This window comes from Megalobrama amblycephala, linkage group LG14 (genome assembly GCF_018812025.1).
Source record: "Megalobrama amblycephala isolate DHTTF-2021 linkage group LG14, ASM1881202v1, whole genome shotgun sequence".
Taxonomy (NCBI): Eukaryota; Metazoa; Chordata; class Actinopteri; order Cypriniformes; family Xenocyprididae; genus Megalobrama; species Megalobrama amblycephala.
Genome location: NC_063057.1, coordinates 3,919,155 through 3,938,670, shown reverse-complemented (window position 1 = coordinate 3,938,670; position 19,516 = coordinate 3,919,155). Strand labels below are relative to the sequence as shown.

General features: G+C 36.7%; 1 protein-coding gene across 5 annotated transcripts in view; it reads right to left on the bottom strand.

Annotated features, from left to right (window-relative positions):
* dock4b (dedicator of cytokinesis 4b) overlaps nt 1-19,516 on the bottom strand; it is a 113,596-nt gene that overhangs the window by 34,047 nt on the left and 60,033 nt on the right. For 3 of the 5 annotated variants that reach the window (XM_048156240.1, XM_048156242.1, XM_048156243.1), the window contains exons 14-29: nt 15,345-15,469; nt 14,918-15,080; nt 13,981-14,087; nt 12,109-12,262; nt 11,760-11,857; nt 11,579-11,662; nt 11,393-11,493; nt 9,211-9,292; nt 8,726-8,896; nt 4,526-4,718; nt 4,312-4,439; nt 3,534-3,668; nt 1,763-1,861; nt 1,583-1,677; nt 1,418-1,493; nt 1,236-1,336 (exon numbers count right to left, since the gene is read on the bottom strand). In XM_048156240.1, the coding sequence (XP_048012197.1) occupies nt 1,236-1,336; nt 1,418-1,493; nt 1,583-1,677; nt 1,763-1,861; nt 3,534-3,668; nt 4,312-4,439; nt 4,526-4,718; nt 8,726-8,896; nt 9,211-9,292; nt 11,393-11,493; nt 11,579-11,662; nt 11,760-11,857; nt 12,109-12,262; nt 13,981-14,087; nt 14,918-15,080; nt 15,345-15,469 (1,912 nt within the window). The remainder of the gene's footprint in view (nt 1-1,235; nt 1,337-1,417; nt 1,494-1,582; nt 1,678-1,762; nt 1,862-3,533; nt 3,669-4,311; nt 4,440-4,525; nt 4,719-8,725; nt 8,897-9,210; nt 9,293-11,392; nt 11,494-11,578; nt 11,663-11,759; nt 11,858-12,108; nt 12,263-13,980; nt 14,088-14,917; nt 15,081-15,344; nt 15,470-19,516) is intronic. The other 2 variants (XM_048156241.1, XM_048156244.1) reach the window with 1 other exon arrangement.

Below are 19,516 nucleotides of genomic sequence, written 5' to 3'. Positions count from 1 at the left end.
AAACATTTAGAAAGACAGTTTACAAATATCACTAAAAATATCATGTTATCATGGATCATGTCAGTTATTATTGCTCCATCTGCCATTTTTCGCTATTGTTCTTGCTTGCTTACCTAGTCTGATGATTTGGTTGTGCACATCCAGACGTTAATACTGGCTGCCCTTGTCTAATGCCTTTCATAATGTTGGGAACATGGGCTGGCATATGCAAATATTGGGGGCGTACACCCCGACTGTTACGTAACAGTCGGTGTTATGTTGAGATTCGCCTGTTCTTCGGAGGTCTTTTAAACAAATGAGATTTATATAAAAAGGAGGAAACAATGGAGTTTGAGACTCACTGTATGTCATTTCCATGTACTGAACTCTTGTTATTTAACAATGCCAAGATAAATTCAATTTTTCATTCGAGGGCACCTTTAAAAGAAAAATTGAACTTTGAGCGTCGTTTTTTTTTGTGCTCACATTCTTCTAACATTACACTGACACACCGTATTTCTTGGCAAACCCATTTTACGCGTATTTGGCGCCACCTATTGTTGCGGGTGTATTATTGAAGTGAAAGTCTATACCCTGGATATAAGACAAACCTGCGTTTCCAGATGTATTTCTAAGAAAAAAAACATTGTCTTATATTCAGAACAATACGATACTAAACCAAAAATAATTTATAGAAAATCTAAAACTAAACCGAAACTACAAAAATAATATAATATAAAATAAAATAAATAAAAACTAAACTAAACTAAATTATAGTATCTAAAAAAAAAAACTATTTAAAGTCAAAACATTTTAAAAAAAATGTTATGGAACATTGTAGTTTTTATTTATCCAGGCACATAATTATTTTATTAAAATTCATGTGCCTTTGTAATATTTAATAAAAATAACTTCCCCCTTCCTCTTGCAGAGGCATCTCTTCTCTGATGCGTTTACTGGTGCGTGGGCGAGGCAACCTGACATTTAAATGAGATCAACCAATAGCAAACCACAACCATCCAACCAAGAAGTCATTTCACTCTTTTATACGTCACAATAGGGAAGAAAAGACTATCATAACTCCTATTTAATGCAGACTTTAACCTAAATTTAAGTGGAAAATTAAAAATAAAACACTAAAAAAGCCTTATAAATATATTAAAATCAGACATACTATTCATTTGACATACTGCTTTTGGTATAATATAATATATAGCAGAGAAGTAGGAAAATTCAGAGAGGTTGCAGGCACTCACTTTTCCAGTATTTTCTTCCTCTTTGATGCAGAGAAGGTCTCGAGCTGAAGGCAGGACTGGTTGATGAATATAACAGACAGGCAGAAGTAGGAGTCCCACACCTATATGGAAACAGAGAAAACGAACAGACTGACTGTGATGTTTGACTGCTGAATACAAACACAAGTGGACTGAGAACAAACCTTGTAGTCAAACTTGTCACTGAGAAAGTTTTTTCTTAAAGCATCTGACAGGTAGAGCACAGTGGTGATGATGATGCTGTAAATTAAACATGATCACATGTCAGATCACAATTTTATACTCAAAAAACCACCATGTAAAATTTGAAGAGGAAAGAAGAATCTAACTTGTTGGTGACGAGCCGCATGACCGTCCAGTCTTTGGGGAACATCTCTGGTCTTATCAGGATCCGAAACACAGTGAAGATATGCAGGAGAAAGTCCTGAGAGAGAAAGAGAGGATGTTTCACGTCTCTTAGTGTATATAATAAACTGATGCCAATAAGACAAAGTTGATAATTGACTCACCCGCAGGTCGTCTTTACTAGTGAACCTCTGCAGGAGTTGCTGGTAGTGTCTGTCCTTCATATGCCTCAACAGAGCCAAGAGACACGACACAAACTCCCCCTGAAACAAAGATACAACATATGCTGTCATTCAATCACTACTGTTCGTATCACTGTGTATCGAGCACTGAAGTAGCTCCGGAGATGAAAATTCAGATAATGCAATGGCCGTTTAGTTTCTGACATGCGCTGTAAGTGGTAGACTAACTAGCAGGGGAGTCTCGAGAGAAGCCAGGATATCCTGGTATATCTTTCTGCTGATATGAAAAATCATGATGATTTAGCAATATGGCATTTGTATGATGTATATTACGATGTTATGATGCACTATATGCCTTTCTCCACTGACGTTCTGAGTTGTTCAAAGAGTTTCTAAGGACACTGATTGTTAGAAGGCCGTTGTCTGACTCTGAGATGGCGAACGGGAACATGGATTGTGTAACATTAGCAACACATTATTAGCTTGATAACATAGTTTGATAACATATTATATATAACATAGTTTGATAACAGTTTGATAACAGTCAAGCAAAAGGCTAATCATATTAATTACCATTATGTGTGCGATGTTGTAAAGAGCAACACCATTGTGCAGCGTTTACCTCCGTAATTTGAATGAGATAATGTCTGAGCTGGCATGAACGAACGGAGGCGGGGCTTATTTGTATATTCATTTATCCGTGTATAGAGTTACATTCAAGCTATTTTAAGATATGAAGAAATTTTTTTTCACAGGAAAAAAAAAATTAAATGTCATTTTGGTGATCAAAGATGAGTTTTAAGGAATAAAATTATTTACTATTATTTTTGAAAATTATAAAATTATTGAAATTATTGACTACTAAAATAAAATAAATCATATTTTAATTAATTCCCTCAACAACTGTTATTTTTATTTAAGAAAGATGTCATGCTCTTGGAAAACCTGGATATATGACTGAATTTAAAATTTAAATTTCTATTATGAATATGTATTGTTCTAGTTATGTTAAATTAAAATATTTTTGGGGGTAGAAATTATTATTATTTGTGTAAAACCCTCCATTATTTACCAGATCTTGGGGTCCCTTCGAATATTGTCTTTGATAATGTGGGGCATTGGAGTCAAAAAGTGGAGGACCACTGGTTTAGAGAGACTGAATCCTTTATCAAAACGTTTCAGACAATGTGAGAAAAGAGGTGATGCTACAAAGTATAAGTGTTTTATGACCTTGGATGCATGCAAGCGTTTTGCGGGAGACCTCCAAAACAAATTAGAAACCTTTGAAATAGCATAATAGCAGCTATTTTTATATATATTTTATATATATATAAAAAATGTGGGTCTAGCTGTACATCGCTCATATAAATTAATTTGCATAACACCTGTCTCTACCAAAAAAAAAAAAAAAAAAAATCATCACAGAATATTTAATTCCCATACTGATCCGCATCATGAAACCCTTAATCTCAGTCAGTGAGAAAATGGATGAATAAAATGGAGTTGAAATGAGGTACGACAAGGTTTGCATTTACAAAAACCTTCGGGCACTGGGGAATACGTCACATCTAGCAGGAATGCTGCCAGAATTCACCTCTTTTCTTTCCTCTGTGGAGAGACTTTGATGTGTAAAACGCTTTGACTGCTGGGCTGTAATTACCTCACCCTCAGGGCCTGTTTCTGATGCTTTTTTCACTTTTTAAAATTAACTCTCGTTTCTATTCTTAGTTCATTTTTATTTGTTTTCGCCTACCGTAACGTCTTGAACTTGGGGTCGTAGTGTAGGTCCTGCTGGTTGGGGCCTGTTAGAAACTTCCAGTATGGTCCGCAGTAACACACCCAAAACACTCTCCACAATCAGATCGACCTCCTCGGATGCGGTCTGCTCCTGCACACACACGCACATCTGTAAGGGTATGCCCTTGCAAGAGGTCAACGGTGATTTTATGCACAAAATCTGACAGGGTGCTAATGGCAGACAGGGTGAGACAGCCATGAAAGGTTCAGCTGTCATTTCAGTTTACACAAATGCAGGAAGAAACCAGTGTGGCTGATTCATATTTTCTCTGCATGCGAGACCCGCCATTTGACTTCTTTAAGGTCAGACAGGATGTCTACATTTAGATCAGCATCAGCATTTTCACAAGACAAGTTCCCAATGGCCTTCTTCAAAGCAGAAGTCAACACAAATTGGGGATGTGCAAAGCTTCTGGTTTGCCTGAATGACATGTAGTTTTCAGGAAGCCTTAAATAATTACACACATTTAGGGTCACGTTATGAAGAATCGTCAGATATTCAACAAATAAATAAGCTAAATAATCTTAGTAAGACTTCTTTACCACTTGATCCAATTCTCACTATTAACTAGTTGCTTATTAGCATGCATATTACTAGGATATATGCTATTTATTAGTACTTATATGATTAAATGATTAATGAATTAGTGAATACATATATTGTTTTTTTTGGTGGCACAGTTGGTGGCACATTTTATGACCACTGTCTGACAGTTGTGTGAATGTTATCTTACCGCATCGTCCTTCTTGAGGAGGGACAGCATGCAGGTGAGTATGTGAGCACACATGACAAGATCTCGCTGCTCCTGCATGTGGGCCTGGAGCAAACGCAATACCACCGGGAGCAGAATACATCTAGACTCTGATAAAAACACACAAAAATTTAACAAACAGCCTCTAAACGGTATAAACGTCTTCATCATCATCCTCAAATGAGCGTGTGTTTACCAGGGTTGGTGTAGAGTTGGCTCTCTACGGTTTTAGTGATGCAGTGCAGTTTGACGGCCTCTAGGGGGCAGTCTGCCTGGGAGGCGGTGGGGAGGCTTCCCAATGTCTCCCGTACAAACGTGGCCACTTCCCTGACAGTAAAGAGCTTCAACAACTCCCCGTACACTGCCGGGAATTGCTGCAGAAACACTGCCTGTGAAGGGAAGTGCACAAACAATTACCTATTGATCACATGGAAAAATAAACGGAATATGCGAAAACAAAACTGCAACTTTAAATGCACGCTACACTAAAACTACCCGTGAGAAAAAAGTAAACTAAAATAAAAAGAATCGTTTGTGAATAAAAACTAAACAGCAATATTAATATGCAAAAACAATACAAACAACAAACTATCAGTGAACAAAAATAAATATAAATAAAAGTGTGCAAATAAACAGAACTAAACTGCCACTATAATACAAACTAAAAGCAACAACTAAACACCTACCAGTAAAAAATGTAAAAAAAAAAAAAAAAAAAAAAATGTTATATTTTATATATATATATATATATATATATATATATATATATATATATATATATATATAAATGTGCAATACAATTAATTACGGAAAAATACTGAAAATATTTATTTAAATATTTAAATATTTAAATAATTTTTATATTTTATTTAAAATATTTAGAAAATCATAAAAATTCTAATGCGACTACAACACAAATGTTTAACTATAATAAAAATTTTAAAAAAAGGCAAGTATGTAAAAACAAAATTATACTACAATGTCTACTTAAACTGTAAAAATTAATATTGGCCTCTGTTTCATCTGCCTTGCATACATTGACTGTGACATGTCTATCTTCTCAGCCAGTAATCGTTTTTACCACTAACCCACGGTCTATACCCACTGACTATGAAGGAATCTCAAAAACAAGAAGATCATGGCCTGAAGAGAAAACAGGGCCAAACCTCAACACATAATCCTGCTGTGAGGGGCCAGTGTGGAGTTTTATAGAGGGACGGGAGGGAAGGCGGAGGATTATGGGGGATTAGAACGGCTCTGGCCTGCATTCTATCACTGCCTTTGTTCTGCTCTCTATAAAGATTAAAACATCTAAATGGCAGTCAGTCCAACACAGGGGTAATGAATCATGTGAGATGAATATATATCTGTAGACATATTCTGTGGTATAATACCCTATTGGGCTGCATTAACTATTCATGCTTGAGACAATTCAAAGTGTAAAACGAAACTAGTCTCGGATTTAGCCTCTCCGCCTCTCCACTGACCACCTAATGCATACTGCACACTAATGACTAGAATTTGTTAAAGTTTTGGTGTTCACCTTTAATAGGCTTACTAAGGTCATAAAAACCTTTAATTTTCTAATAATATACATTAAAGAATCACATCTTTTCTCACAAGGGTTGGGTCTCTCTTCGGTTGCAACTGACACTGCAGTATAAGCCTATTACTGATATATCATCAAACAAAACAAACTTTAATTGGTTGCTTTACACATTCTGTGAAATAATCACTTCCTGTGTAAGTGCGCTGTTCTTGGTTAGGAAAAGCCACTAGTCAAAAGTGAAATTACCTAAAAAAGCAGACATTTTGAAGGCTCGATTTGCAACCAAAACATGCAATACATGTTCCATCACTGATGTTGTGAAAAAAGACTGGTTATATCTGTTTTTCCCACTTCCCCATTATCTAGAGTCTTCCCTAGAGTTTCGTATAATCTTGTTGCACCTTCGTTATCTCACTTTCCATCTTACTTCATTCTTTTCATCCTTATTCTCCGTATTCATTTACGATGTTTCTTTCTCTCATTAAAACCCAAAGCAGTTCATTCTTTGGACATATTAATCTCTCTCTTTCAAAGGGTGTGCATGGGCACCCGGGCTGCCGTCCACCCTCTGAGGCTCTTTGTAGAACACGGCAGAACATCAAAACAAACTCACACCGAGGCTCGAACAAAAGCCAGTGTGACGGGCACCCAAACGATGGAGAACAGAAGACGCTCTCGCATTCAGCTCAGGGAAGTCGGAAATATTTGCGAGAGACTTCAAATGCTTTGCCTGAATTTAAGGGACAGCATTCAAAACCACATTTGTACGACATTCTCAATGAAATATGAATGATCCCTTCTTTCAAGGGTGAAATGTTTGTCGAAATTAAATTAAGGGTAAATAAACGCTTGATACAGCAAATATGCCTTCTAAACATCCCAAGATGCTTCAGGCTTGAAACTAAAATTACTGGCTCTAGAGATCAGAATAATGGCCCAAAGATTAAATGTTTTTCTAAAAGAATGATCTCAGTTTGTTATGCTAAACCAGGGTTTCCCAATATTTCCCATTCCAGGACCCATATTAAAAAAATATTTTTTAATGAAGTATGGGGTGGAAGTATTTTTTAGGGGTTCAAGCACGTAGTGCTGAAACCCTATTGTAATTGTAAGGATTTTTATTATTCTTTTTCTTCTGCCGTTAAACGCATCGTGCAGCCCAAACCATAAGGCCTAGAGACTTGAAACTTTGTCAGATGATAGTACAAAAATCGAGAAGAGGTTGACAAAGTATGACCAAAATCGGCCAATAGGTGGCGCTACAGCGATCAAATGTGCAAAATGAGACCTTAACGAACAAAACGTATATCTCCGATTTCATTTCCGGTATGCAAATTTTTCCGCCATTTTGAATTTTGTCAAAAACCTACTTTTGCGAACTAGTCCTTGGTTTTTCGCCCGATCGGAACCAAACCAGTGCAGAAATGTTCTTTGGAATCTGAATATCAAAAGTTATCAAAAACGTTGAAATTTTGATTCACGGTCGCTAAAGGGCGCCAAAACGTTCGTTAAGGGCAGAGCCACTTTTACTAAAATGGCTATAACTCGAGAAGGAAATGAGACATTTGCACCAAACTTGGTACACATGTGTAGGGGCTCAGTCTTTGGTCAAGATAAAAAAATCACGTCGATTGAACACTAGGTGGCGCAATAACTTGAAAAAATAAAATAAAAACAGCTGTAACTAAGCAACCATTGGTCCGATTGACTTGAAATTTGGCATGAAGTATCTTGGTCCAAGAGGGCATGATAGTCTATGAGGACATTGGCGTATCTCAAAAAACATGGCCGCCATTGGCCAATGAAGTTTGAGCACCTATTAGACAAGGTTAACGGAGGCCGATCGGAACGAAACTCGATGAGCATGTTCGACTCATGGTCCTAGAGGTCTGTAAGAATTTTGAAAGAAATCGGCCACAAGTTGGCGCTAACGAGTTTTACGCCTCGGTAATCATGTGGTGTTTCATAAAACCACATAATATGCATATCATTTGATAGATCTCCTCATGCTGAACAACTTTGCCTTAAGAATCAATGCTGTCAATCAAATCGTTCATTAATTATTCGCAAATATGTGAAAAACGTACTTTTGCGAACTAGTCCTAGGTTTTTCGCCCAATTGGAATGAAAAGCAGTGTAGGACAATTCTTTGGACTCTCTAGATTAAAAATTATCAAAAAAAAAGTTGAACTTTACCATTTCGGTTGCTATAACAGGGTCATTTAAAAAATGGGCGTAGCAAAATGTACTCAATAGCCTATAATTCCTAAACGAAAACTCAACTTCATGAAATTAAGTGAGCACATGCAGCATATGACTCTAAAGAAGCATGCCAATTTTTTTGGAGATCGGACCATAGGTGGTGCTATAACTGTTAAAACTTTAAAATCCATATATTTTCAATGGTAAATTGCCTGTTTTGGCTGAAAATGGTCAATTCCTTCTATGATTTAGGCGGTTACATGCTTGCTAAATAAAACTTAAATATCTTTTAAACTTTAATATATCTTTTTATGCATATGTTCTTAAATGCATTAAATGCTTGAACCCCGGTAAATGCTACTTGCAGCTTTAATTACTTTTATTTTTTTAATAAAATTAATAAATAATAAAAAAAAAAATAGTAAACATAGTAAAAAAAAAATATATACATATATATAGATAATTAAAATTATTTTATTTTTTAAATTAAAATTGTATTTTTTTTTTTTATTGCTGGAAGAAAAGAATGAAGAATGTTGCATGCTAGACTCAAACCTGTTTCACCCACATGAGCACCAAAGCATGCATTACAAACCATGGCTCAACAATACAATATAAATATAAACAGATCACATTCTCTCTCACCTGTGTCTGCGTGATGGGCCGTGAGCCCTTGTTCTCCTGCGAGAGGAAGAAGCGGATGGACATGAAAAGCTCATGCATACAGCAGCGGAACTCCTCCTCACTCTGTCCGCCTGTGGCTAGGGCAAACAGCCGTCGCGACTGGATAATATACTTAAAAATATACTCTGTCGCCTAGGAAACCAAGAGCACAGCAGGTCTGAGCACAGAAAGCAACATAAAAGCAGTTTAATTAAAGAATGCATGGGCTGTTTGAAACAATGCGATGTGGAAGTCATAACGGCCTGGAGCTAACCATTTCTGAGGAACTGAATATTCAGTGTATTACGAATATAAATTATATTTGTGGTTGCAAAAAATCAGGAGATGGAGGACAGTAATGACAGTCACTAAATATAATTATGAAAAGCAGAACAAGTAAACTGATGTGAGAGAGCGAGAAAAGACGTGGAGTGTGAAGTGGAGTGTGATTTTGCAAGGGCTCTGACCTTTAGCACCTGTTGGATGTGTTCCTGACGGTCCGCTTCAATAATGCGGTCCACGTACCACTTCAACACCTTGATCAGATCCCTGCCAGAGACACAAAAACACAACATTGTGTAAAACTAACCATCTACAGAACATTTTGTCACACCTGCCAATGGCTGGGGACCTAAGAAAATGTAGCAGCCATGAATATTTTTTTATTTCACAATTATCTATTCCAATATTGATACCACAGCTAAAACTACTAGCCTAACTTCTATAAATTTAAAACATTATTAAAGACAAGTAAATAGTCAGTGATAAAATAAGAATAATAAAATTACAAGCAAAAGCACAAATAAATACAAAATAACAAAGATAAAAATGAAATTAACAGTGCTTTTCAGGTAGGTCTGAAAGTAGTTTTCAGGTACAGACATTTAATAAAGCAAATGTAAAATAACACTGCATAGTCACTGTATAAATTAAACATCCTTATTAATTAATCCTTATTAAAGTTACAAAAGTTATTCAGTCAAGAGCAGCGAGTGATTTTTTTCTTTGTCATTTGCTGTTTAACATTAAAAACAGGAATGTTAGGCTGCTGTCACTTAAAGAGAGAAATGCACAGATTCAACCTACTGATACTGTACACATTTACTTTCTCAACTGTTTATGTTCACTTAAGACATAACCGACTATGTTTACTAAGATACTTGCTATTTTGAGACATCATTTTGTGTGAATTTGTCCGCTTAAGCGCAAGAAGACATGAAGGATAGCTCAGCTAAGTATTTGCATGATGTCTGACGATGGCTTTCTGGGTGATTAATTAAATGAGCTCCCTTTCACATCTTCTTGCGCTTGAATATTTAAATTGTTAAGGCTTAAACGTTCATAACGATGCAGCGCTGGCCTGTCAACTGTCCCGAGCATTGTTCACGTTCGTGTATTGTTAGAATTCATAAAAATGTTACAAACAAACTGGCGAGTAACACCGTTTTTGGCACTTAGCCAGGGTTCATTTTTATATATTATATATTATATATTATATATATAAATAGTGGTGGCAGAAATACAGTGCAATGAGCAAATGTTGCAATCAGGATTCAAACTTGAACCGCATTCAAATTCAAACCGCAGCTTAGTACAACCACTAAGCAAAGCATCAACCAAGTATTTTGTGTCTTTTTTCCAAAGCATTAGCATTCTAGACAAGAACATGGCTTCATTTTGGATTTCAAATAAGCAGTAGGAAGTATGGGTACACACAAAATGTTATTTTATGCCATGATAGTGCAGGAAAAAAAGAAAACTTTAAATCACAGCGTATCGCAATAGCTCTTGTATTGCAACACATAAAAAGAAGTACTGCAATAGCATCATACGGTGGGATCCCTGGCGATTTCCACTGTGATTTCCTAGCATTGCAGTGAGAAGTAAAAAGAAAGTGACGTCCGCTGCAGTGGAGCAAATGAAGTACAAGAGGAAAGTTCTTGTGCTGATCTTCTAATGTTCATGTGGTTACATGCTTTTTCAGAGACTAAAAATCACAACAAAAGGAGAACTGAAAGTTAGAACGAATGAGACTTTAAATGAAAAGGCATGACGCAACATTTTCACCAGTGAGCAAGAATAACTAAAAATAAAAAGATGCGTCTAAAGAGCCCATGAAACTGGAGATCCACGTCTATTAGATTGTTTGGATTCTAATTGGATTCTAACTTTTTGCACATAAACATTTTTAAAATGCACAGTCTCATTTTATTTTGTGGTCTTATGGCTGTGTTCTATCCTGTCCAGTTTAATTGGTTGCGTAATATGCACATAGGACAACTGTGTAGGCTGTAATGTGGGCTGATCTCTAACCCAGATGAATGAACATGCAGTAAAATTAAGTGTTTTTCAAGTGAAGAATCAGCGCTGTACTGGCTGAGAGTCAGGCTTCAAGAGAGCTGTGAACAAAAGTCCTGTTTTCTATGTGTGGACAAAAACAAACTATAGTGACCCTCAAAAGTATTTGGGCACTTAAGCCACATTTAATCCATCAAATACCTTGCATTACATAACAAAATACAAAAACAAGTGGCATTTATTTAAATGAAAAACAGCACAAGCACACTTCACAAGCATTTCACAAAAAGATCTGTGAAATGTTCATATTTTAAGTATTTCCTATGTTTCAATCAGTGAGTTTTCACGTACCTGTATGACAGGGCTCCTGCAAAGTGGCTTTCAATGTAGGTGTCCATGACTGGTTTAAAATGCTCAAACTTGCTATCCTGGAGCAAGTTTATAATGTGGACCTAAATGACAAAAAATGCACATACAATAAGCAAAGTGTAATTTCATTGTCCGGTATTGTGCCAAAAAATGAGGGTCTTTACCTACCAGACAATCAAACACCTTCAGTGCATATCTCTGTGAGCTCTCGTCCAAAATGCCGAAAAGTGTGTCCAGTGTATCCTGTAAAAACTGATAAAAGATATTTGACTGTATTAGTAAAGCGCACCAATTAGGGCAAAGGTTACTATTATTGACATGTTCATTAACCAACAGCAGTGCAGCTGACCTTAACTATTTCTGAGCCATCGATCTCTTTGAGTTTAGACAGGCTGTCACTGATTCTCTCCGGATGGGCTCTCCACTTCAGTAAGTCCAGCATGTCACCTGCAGGAAACAATATTGTTATGACATGTCTTTTTTCCTTTTTCTTTTTTCTTTTGTCAAGCAATCGGTCTGTGGTCACTTTGCAAAACCCTGCTTGCAACTTCATGCCAACAACCCAAATATTCTCATGGTCGGTGATGAATCAGGCTACATATCAGCTGTAGCTGTTTTTGTATTATGCCAAGAACACTTCCAAATAGGGAATAATAAAGTAACGAATATGAAGAGACACACACACACAAGCACATTACCGTTCTGAGTGAGTTTGGTAGAACAAAGGAATGAAGTGATCCACAGGGATTCCTTAGTGCCTTTCACAGTTTGGTTGTTGCCGGGCAGATTTGATTTTGAGAAGGGCAGTTTGAGGTAGCGAGCACAGTCTTGCAGGTTAGCGTTCTCCTCACACTGGAAAACAAGCATGAAAAAAGATACTACTTTCGTTCAATTTGTCAACCTTTTTATACATATAGTTCACCCAAGCTTGAACATTTTGCAAACCATCTTCTTTTGTGTTCCACAGAAGGCACTGAAGTCATGTGAGATTGTAACAAAGGTAAATAAATGACGACGGTTTTATTTTTGGGTGGACTATTTCTTTAATTAGTATCATGCAATTGCTCCACATACAGTCAGCAGTTCTTTTGCCTCCAGCAGAAATGCAAACAGCTGACTTATTTTTTTTTTAATCATTTATCTTGCACAAAATGCTACATGTAAGTGGTCAGCAGAACTGTTTGTAAATGCACAAGGGATGTATGCTGTACATGACCAGTGATGCTGCGCCACATTGATCTCTAGTGTGCTGCACAGTCTTTTGTGTAAACGCTGAAGCAAACCGCCCTATTTTAGTATGTGTAAATAGGCCATGAGTAGCTCTTAGTGGCATACTTTATATGGACTAAGCCTCTCTGTTGCTACAAATATTTTTTCATATGTAGTAATAAAAGTTATTGCATTTGTTCTACATGGTTTCATTTAAATGGGGGCATTTAGAAAATGGGAATAAAAGACTACACAGACATTACTATAAGCTGAGAAAATAAGCTGTTCGGAAATGGTCACAACATTATAATCAAAATGCTAAAATGTCTTTTATTTATTCAGAGGCTTCTTTAGTTAATTAAAGGATTAGTTTACCCAAAAATGAAAATTGTGTCTTCATTTACTCACCTTCATGTCGTTCCAAACCCATGAGACTTTCGTTCATCTTTGGAACAATGATATTTTTGATGAAATCTGAGAGCTTTCTGTCCCTCCATAGACAGCTACACAACTGCACTTTGATGCTTCAAAAAGTTCATCAAGAGATCGTAAAACTAATCCATATGAATTGAGCGGTTTAGTCCAAATTTTTCATACGATGAACAGATTGAATTTAGGCTTATATTCACATAAACATTCATTAACGCACACATAAGTTGAGGTAAACAGAAGCTCAAGCATGTTCACTTGACGTGCGAGAACCATTGAGATTCGTTCTCAGTTGAGCTTCTGTTTATGTTCACTGATCAATGTTTATATGTGAATAAAAGCCTAAATTAAATATGACGAACAGATAAAGTGATCAAGTCTCTTCAGAAAATTTGGACCAAACTGCTCAATTTATAAGGATTAGCTTTACAATCTCTTTCTGTCAATGGAGAGACCGAAAGCTGAAGATGAATGAAAGTCTTACGGGTTTTGAACGACATGAGTAATTAATGACAGAATTTTCATTTTGGGGTGAACTATCCCTTTAATGTTTATACAACTACTAATGGAGCGTGAGGGGAGACAGTACAACACGACACAAATAACAGCTGCTCTTCGTGTGTGCATGCATGTTTGTGACCTCTTTTAAGCCTGTTAAATCCACACACACTTCCACAGTCTGCAATTACCAGAGCTGTGCCCGAAGCATGCTCTTAAATTGGGTGTGCCTCAGGGATGTGTTCTCCGACACGGTTATTTAACTCTTACACTTTTTAATAAGGAAACACTTTTTAAATTCAGGGCTTTTTATAAGGCTCAAAGGAACATGCAGAATGAAATGCATGTCAGCCAGGACAATTTCATTTGACATACTGTGGCTCTCAAATTGCATTCGTTGCAGAAAAGTCAACAAGACATTTCGACAGCAGTACCTTATGAACGATGAGCTCGTGGGTGCCGTCGGGCAGAGTCCGCCCGTCTTCCTGCATTAGAGGAACGAATGAGAATCCGAAGAGCTTCTTCTCCCCCTTGTCTTTCGCTGGAGAACACAAACACTGTATATTATATATATCAACATATTCTTTTAAAGAATTTGTTCACTTTAAAAATGAAAAGTATCCTATGTGTATATGACTTTCTTCTTTCTGATGAACACAATCTGAGTTATATTAATAAATATCCTGACACATCCAGGCTTTATAATGGCAGTGAACGAGACCAACGAGTATGAAGCAAGATTTTGTTTATAATGGATGGATGCACTTTCTTGAACTTCATACTTGTTGGTCCCGTTCACTGACATTATAAAGCTTGGATATTTATAAATATAACTCCAAATGTGTTCATCAGAAAGAAGAAAGTCATATACACCTAGCATGGCTTGAGGGTGAGTAAAGCTTGATTTTCATTTTCATTTTAAAGTGAACTAATCCTTTAAAACTCCACTCAAAAAACAATAAAATGTGGTTTAACAGTTTCTGGTTTCTGATTTGAGGTGTATTGGTGTACAGGAAGTCTATATACATGTAACAAATACAGCACTGACTCAAGCACATCTCTCCATTTGCTTAACTCGAAAGCATTTGCATCAAAGAATGCCCCATATTTATCAAATATACCCCTTGGTGATTATACTTGCCCAATTTAAGTGCCCATTAGTGATGCTCTGATTCATACAGTTCACCGTTACTTCTCCTGCACTTCCATTATTCATATGAAATTCAGCTAATTTAACTTCCTCCCTCAAGCTCTGCATCTACTCAGTGTGGGAAATACTATCTTGACTCTTATGTATTATGTGAATATTAAAAGCATCATAAACTGAGGAACAAAAAGAATAATGTCTTTCCTCAGCAGTGTCGGACTTACTGGAACAGTGGCGGAACTCGAACCGGACGTGAGAGCCCCGGAACATGTCGACAGGAATGGGCAGCTTTATTAGCTCTGACCATCGCGGGCTGTTGTTGTGGTAAAGCACGAAGGTGTGATACTCGTCTCCGCCCGGCTCGCCCGAGCCCACGGCCACAAACCCCTGCAGAGAGCGAGAGTCAACAGACACGGAGTGTGAGAGGATACGGAAACCACAATCCTCTCACCGCTCCACCTCGATGGCTGTTTGTCAGGCATAGGTGTAAAAACAATCTATGCTAGAATCTGATCAGCTTGACACGAGAGAAGTGATCTTTAATGTCATTTTATATTACCATAGCCATGTGTTTTTTCAGTTCTGGTATCCAAGATCATGTCTATTTATATGTAATCAAGTAGAACAAGACACATATATCAGCATCAAAACCTTGAGAATCTGTCCATCGGTGTCCAGCGCGTAGACTGTGACCTCCACGTTTCTCGCCACGCTCTTCCCTCCCTTCTCGAATTCACCCTTCTCCAGTGTGATGTATAGATCATTTCGCATCTCACCTTAAAAAAAAAAAAAAAACTGTTTTATGTTGCCATAAAGGCAAAAAAGTGGGGCACCAGAAATTCACCAAAAAAAAAAAAAAAAAAAAAAAAAAAAAAATAGGAGCTTATCAGTAATATTTATAACTAATCACAAATATTTAATCATATTAATTTTATTAATTAAATTAATAAAAATAAATAAATAAATAAAATTATTAGCGCACCCACCTCGCCCCAGACCTACGTAGGTCATCTTACATTTCATACAGTTGATTTATGACGAACATAATGTACATGTGATGTAGCTTATTGAATGCAGTTAGAATTACTTCAAGTAGAAATTCAAGATATTAGGGCAAAAATGCCCCTGTATATGTTTTTGTTTCATATTTATATTATGATATAGTTCAGCAATATCACACGAGTAACAAGCGCAATATCACACAAGTGATGTTTTTGTCCCGAATAGAAGGAGTGCAAATGTGATATTGATTTTAAACAGTTCAATAAATAAAAAGTTAATATTGTGTATTGTTAATCTAACATTTTAGACACAATATTGTCTGCTTTTGCTCAATTTTCCTCAAATATAACCTATAAAGCCAGAGGAGAACTGTTGTCTGTCTCCGAGCAACATACAGCAGTGTTTCCTTTCTGAATGAATCTGCGCTTTGAGTGAATCAATCAGGTGAACCAATGATTCAATGAACCATTCATAGAGAGAGCCATTTACTTAATTCCTGAAAGAATCAGCCATTTGAATGAATCATATGAATGAATGACTCAATGACTTACTCATTTTATAAATACTTACTTGTTTTAGTAACATTTCATTAAAAATACAAAAAAGTAAATAAAAATAATGTTTCCATATTAATAAAGCACCCATTAAAGGTATAGTTCACCCAAAATGGCAGTTGAAGCCTAATGGTGCGTTCACACCGGACGCGAATGAAGCGGTAAGCGCGAGTGATTTACATGTTAAGTCAATGCAAAGACGCGAATTGACATCCTGCGGCGCGAATGACGTGGCGCAAATTGAGCGATTCGCGCGAATTGAGCGATTCGCGCGAATGACGCGATTCGTGTGAATCACGCAAGTTGAAAAATCTGAACTTTGCCGAATTTCCGCACCGCGTTAACCAATCAGGAGCTTGCTCTAGTAGTGACGTGACGTAGCGAGCTGAGGCAGAAATTTGAAACAACAATGGAGGACAAAATCATCGTCGCTATACATCTTCATACATTTATAGAAACAGAAATAAAAAGGATCGTGTTTGAAAGAAAGTGAGTGAGGAGGTCGGACAATCTGATAAGTTGTAAAAAACGGTCTTTACTCAATTTGAGCTATATATATATATATATATATATATATATATATATATATATATATATATATATATATATATATATATATATATATATATATATATATATATATATATATATATATATATATATATATATCTCACTTTCTTATATATATATAAGACTACAAGCCAACTAAAGACGACCAATTGAGCTTATTCGCTGTAATTTACAATTATTTCCCCACTGACAAATTGTGTTTATTCAGAGGAAGTGTGCAGAAAGCAGTGGGAGAGTCTGGGACACATAAAGGAGCGGGAGAGTCACTCTCATGACGCGAATTCGCATCTGTTGTGAAGGGATTTTCACGCGCGAATGAAGCGAGTAAACTCAAAACGTTCAAGCGTCCAACTACGCACGAATAGCGCGATTTATTCGCGCAAGTCGCGTCTGGTGTGAACGCAGCATAAAAGTATGTGTAATAAATTCTATATTGAATCAAATAATATATTGTTATTTTCTAAAGATACTTTTTGCAATGTCCATTTGCTACTTTTCTCATTTAACACAATAATGACTATCATTTGGGGGTAATTTCTGAGCCGTACTTGATGTGCGATTGATTAGATTAAATCACCATTGTGTTATTAATTAGATTAAAAATTTGAATCGCTTGAAGGCCATAATATAAATAAATAAAATACTGTCTGACAGAAAACTCATATTTCTATATTTCAGCATCTTTTTTTTTGTCCATAAATCATTATTGGTCACTGTTGACCTCTATCCTTGGGATTTGCAGTTTTAACCAATGAAAAGTATTCAAAAGAGACTTGTGACTAAACCTCATATCTCCATTGGATCCTCAAACTGTCAGTAAAACATCATAACTCCACCTCACCCCTATTGTGAATAATGTGCTGAACACATTTTGGACCATCTGTAAATAGCCTCTGTAGCACTTCATCTTTTATAATATGATATTTTGGCCAAATGACAGTAAGAACTGCACTCACATAGCTACAGTAAACTTAATAACCTGTAAGTTGATGAAAGCGTAATGCACTGCCTCAGATGTGGCCGTTCTAACGACGGACAAAACACGTATGTCCGAAATTCGCCGGTCAAAAACCTTTTAACTTCATTTGAGCTTGATTTAGGTAAAATGAAAGTAATATAATGACACATGCAAGTGTCTGACCGTATAAAGCCACAGTATCAACAACAAAGTGTTTACTTATTTAAAAAAAATACATCATTTTTTCCATCTCCTGAAAAGTAGCAGTTTTAGATATACGAGGTTTCTACTGCCCGTTTCAGTGACAACATATACATTTTATGAAAAACTGTTTTTCTAGAGTAACTTTGGGTTAAAGTCTTTGCATCAGTGACTTTCAGGTTTCCTTTAACTGTCTGGGATCAAACCTGCAACTATTTGCAGTCCACATCGATCCCACATTGAGATTTACTCCAAGAGTGCATTTTCAGCATGGATTTTCAATGTTAAAATTAAACAATGTGTCCCAATGGATGCCCTCACACAGATAGTGTAAATCGAATGACTTTTTACCATGTACATTGATTTTATGTTGTTTGCTCAGCAGAAAAACCCACAGACCAGTAAGCTTTTTCCTCAGTTTCTGGAACTTGAATTGATCCTGGAATAAAAAGGCTCTTTGACAACAATTGAATAGAAATGCAAAAGCACATCTGTCCTCAACAAGCAGCATGATTTGAGGTATCATTCATGTCGTAGCACAACTGGTGCAGGTTTAATATAATACTTTAGGTGTTTGTGGAAAAGCCCCACAGACTAATGATGAAACATGAAAAGTGTTATCATTACTATGACAGAGGAGCACAGATATGAAGTTCACCCCTCCCAAATGTCCTCAGCAGGTGCGACTCGTAAATAAGACAGCAAACAAATGATTACCAAAAACACACACACATTCTCTATCACACAGGAAGTGCAACTACATACTTGCACCTTGTCATTTTTCATCGACTGTCTGTGCCTCGAAAACCACATTTGCATGCACATTTTCACATTTGTAGAAATGCAAATGTTACGGCCAACAGTAGGGTCGCAACCACATTTCATGATTTACCAGTTCTCATTCGCCCAATATAGAGGAAACAAGAACATGTACATTTTCTGAAGATTATTTTGTGGATATCACCTATAGAAAATGCAGATGCATAGAAAGATGTATTATTTGTCACAGGTAGCATGGTTTTAAAATGTACCGTGAAGTGTGGGAAACATTTTTAAAGCATAGCAGTGTCTGCAAATAAAGGGGACAAAGAACTTCCGCCACCTAAACCACCAAGCCGAGGAAGTGTGGGTTCCTGTGTGTGTGTGTTTAATGCAATTAAGTGCGTGTTGTCCTATTTCAAGACACAACTTCAAACCAGTAGTCATGCCAACTAATGTCCATAAGACAGTTGCTTTGGCAACAATCTGATATATAAAATTCACAGTCAGTTTCCTGGAAGATCAGAAACAGAACTGGTGAATGAGAATGACCTGGAATATGCACACACACACACACACGCGCGTGCGCTCTGAAGAAAAGAGAGAAGATCAGCCTACAGCAAAGGACTAATAATAAATCCGGCAGCCATAAGGCACAGTTACTGCCAGTGACGGCACATTCATCCAGGAGGCAGCAGACAGAATGTTTGTGCAACCAAAACATCTGGGTCAGTAATGGAAAGACGGAGGTTGAAAATAGTCTCAGACAGACACAGACT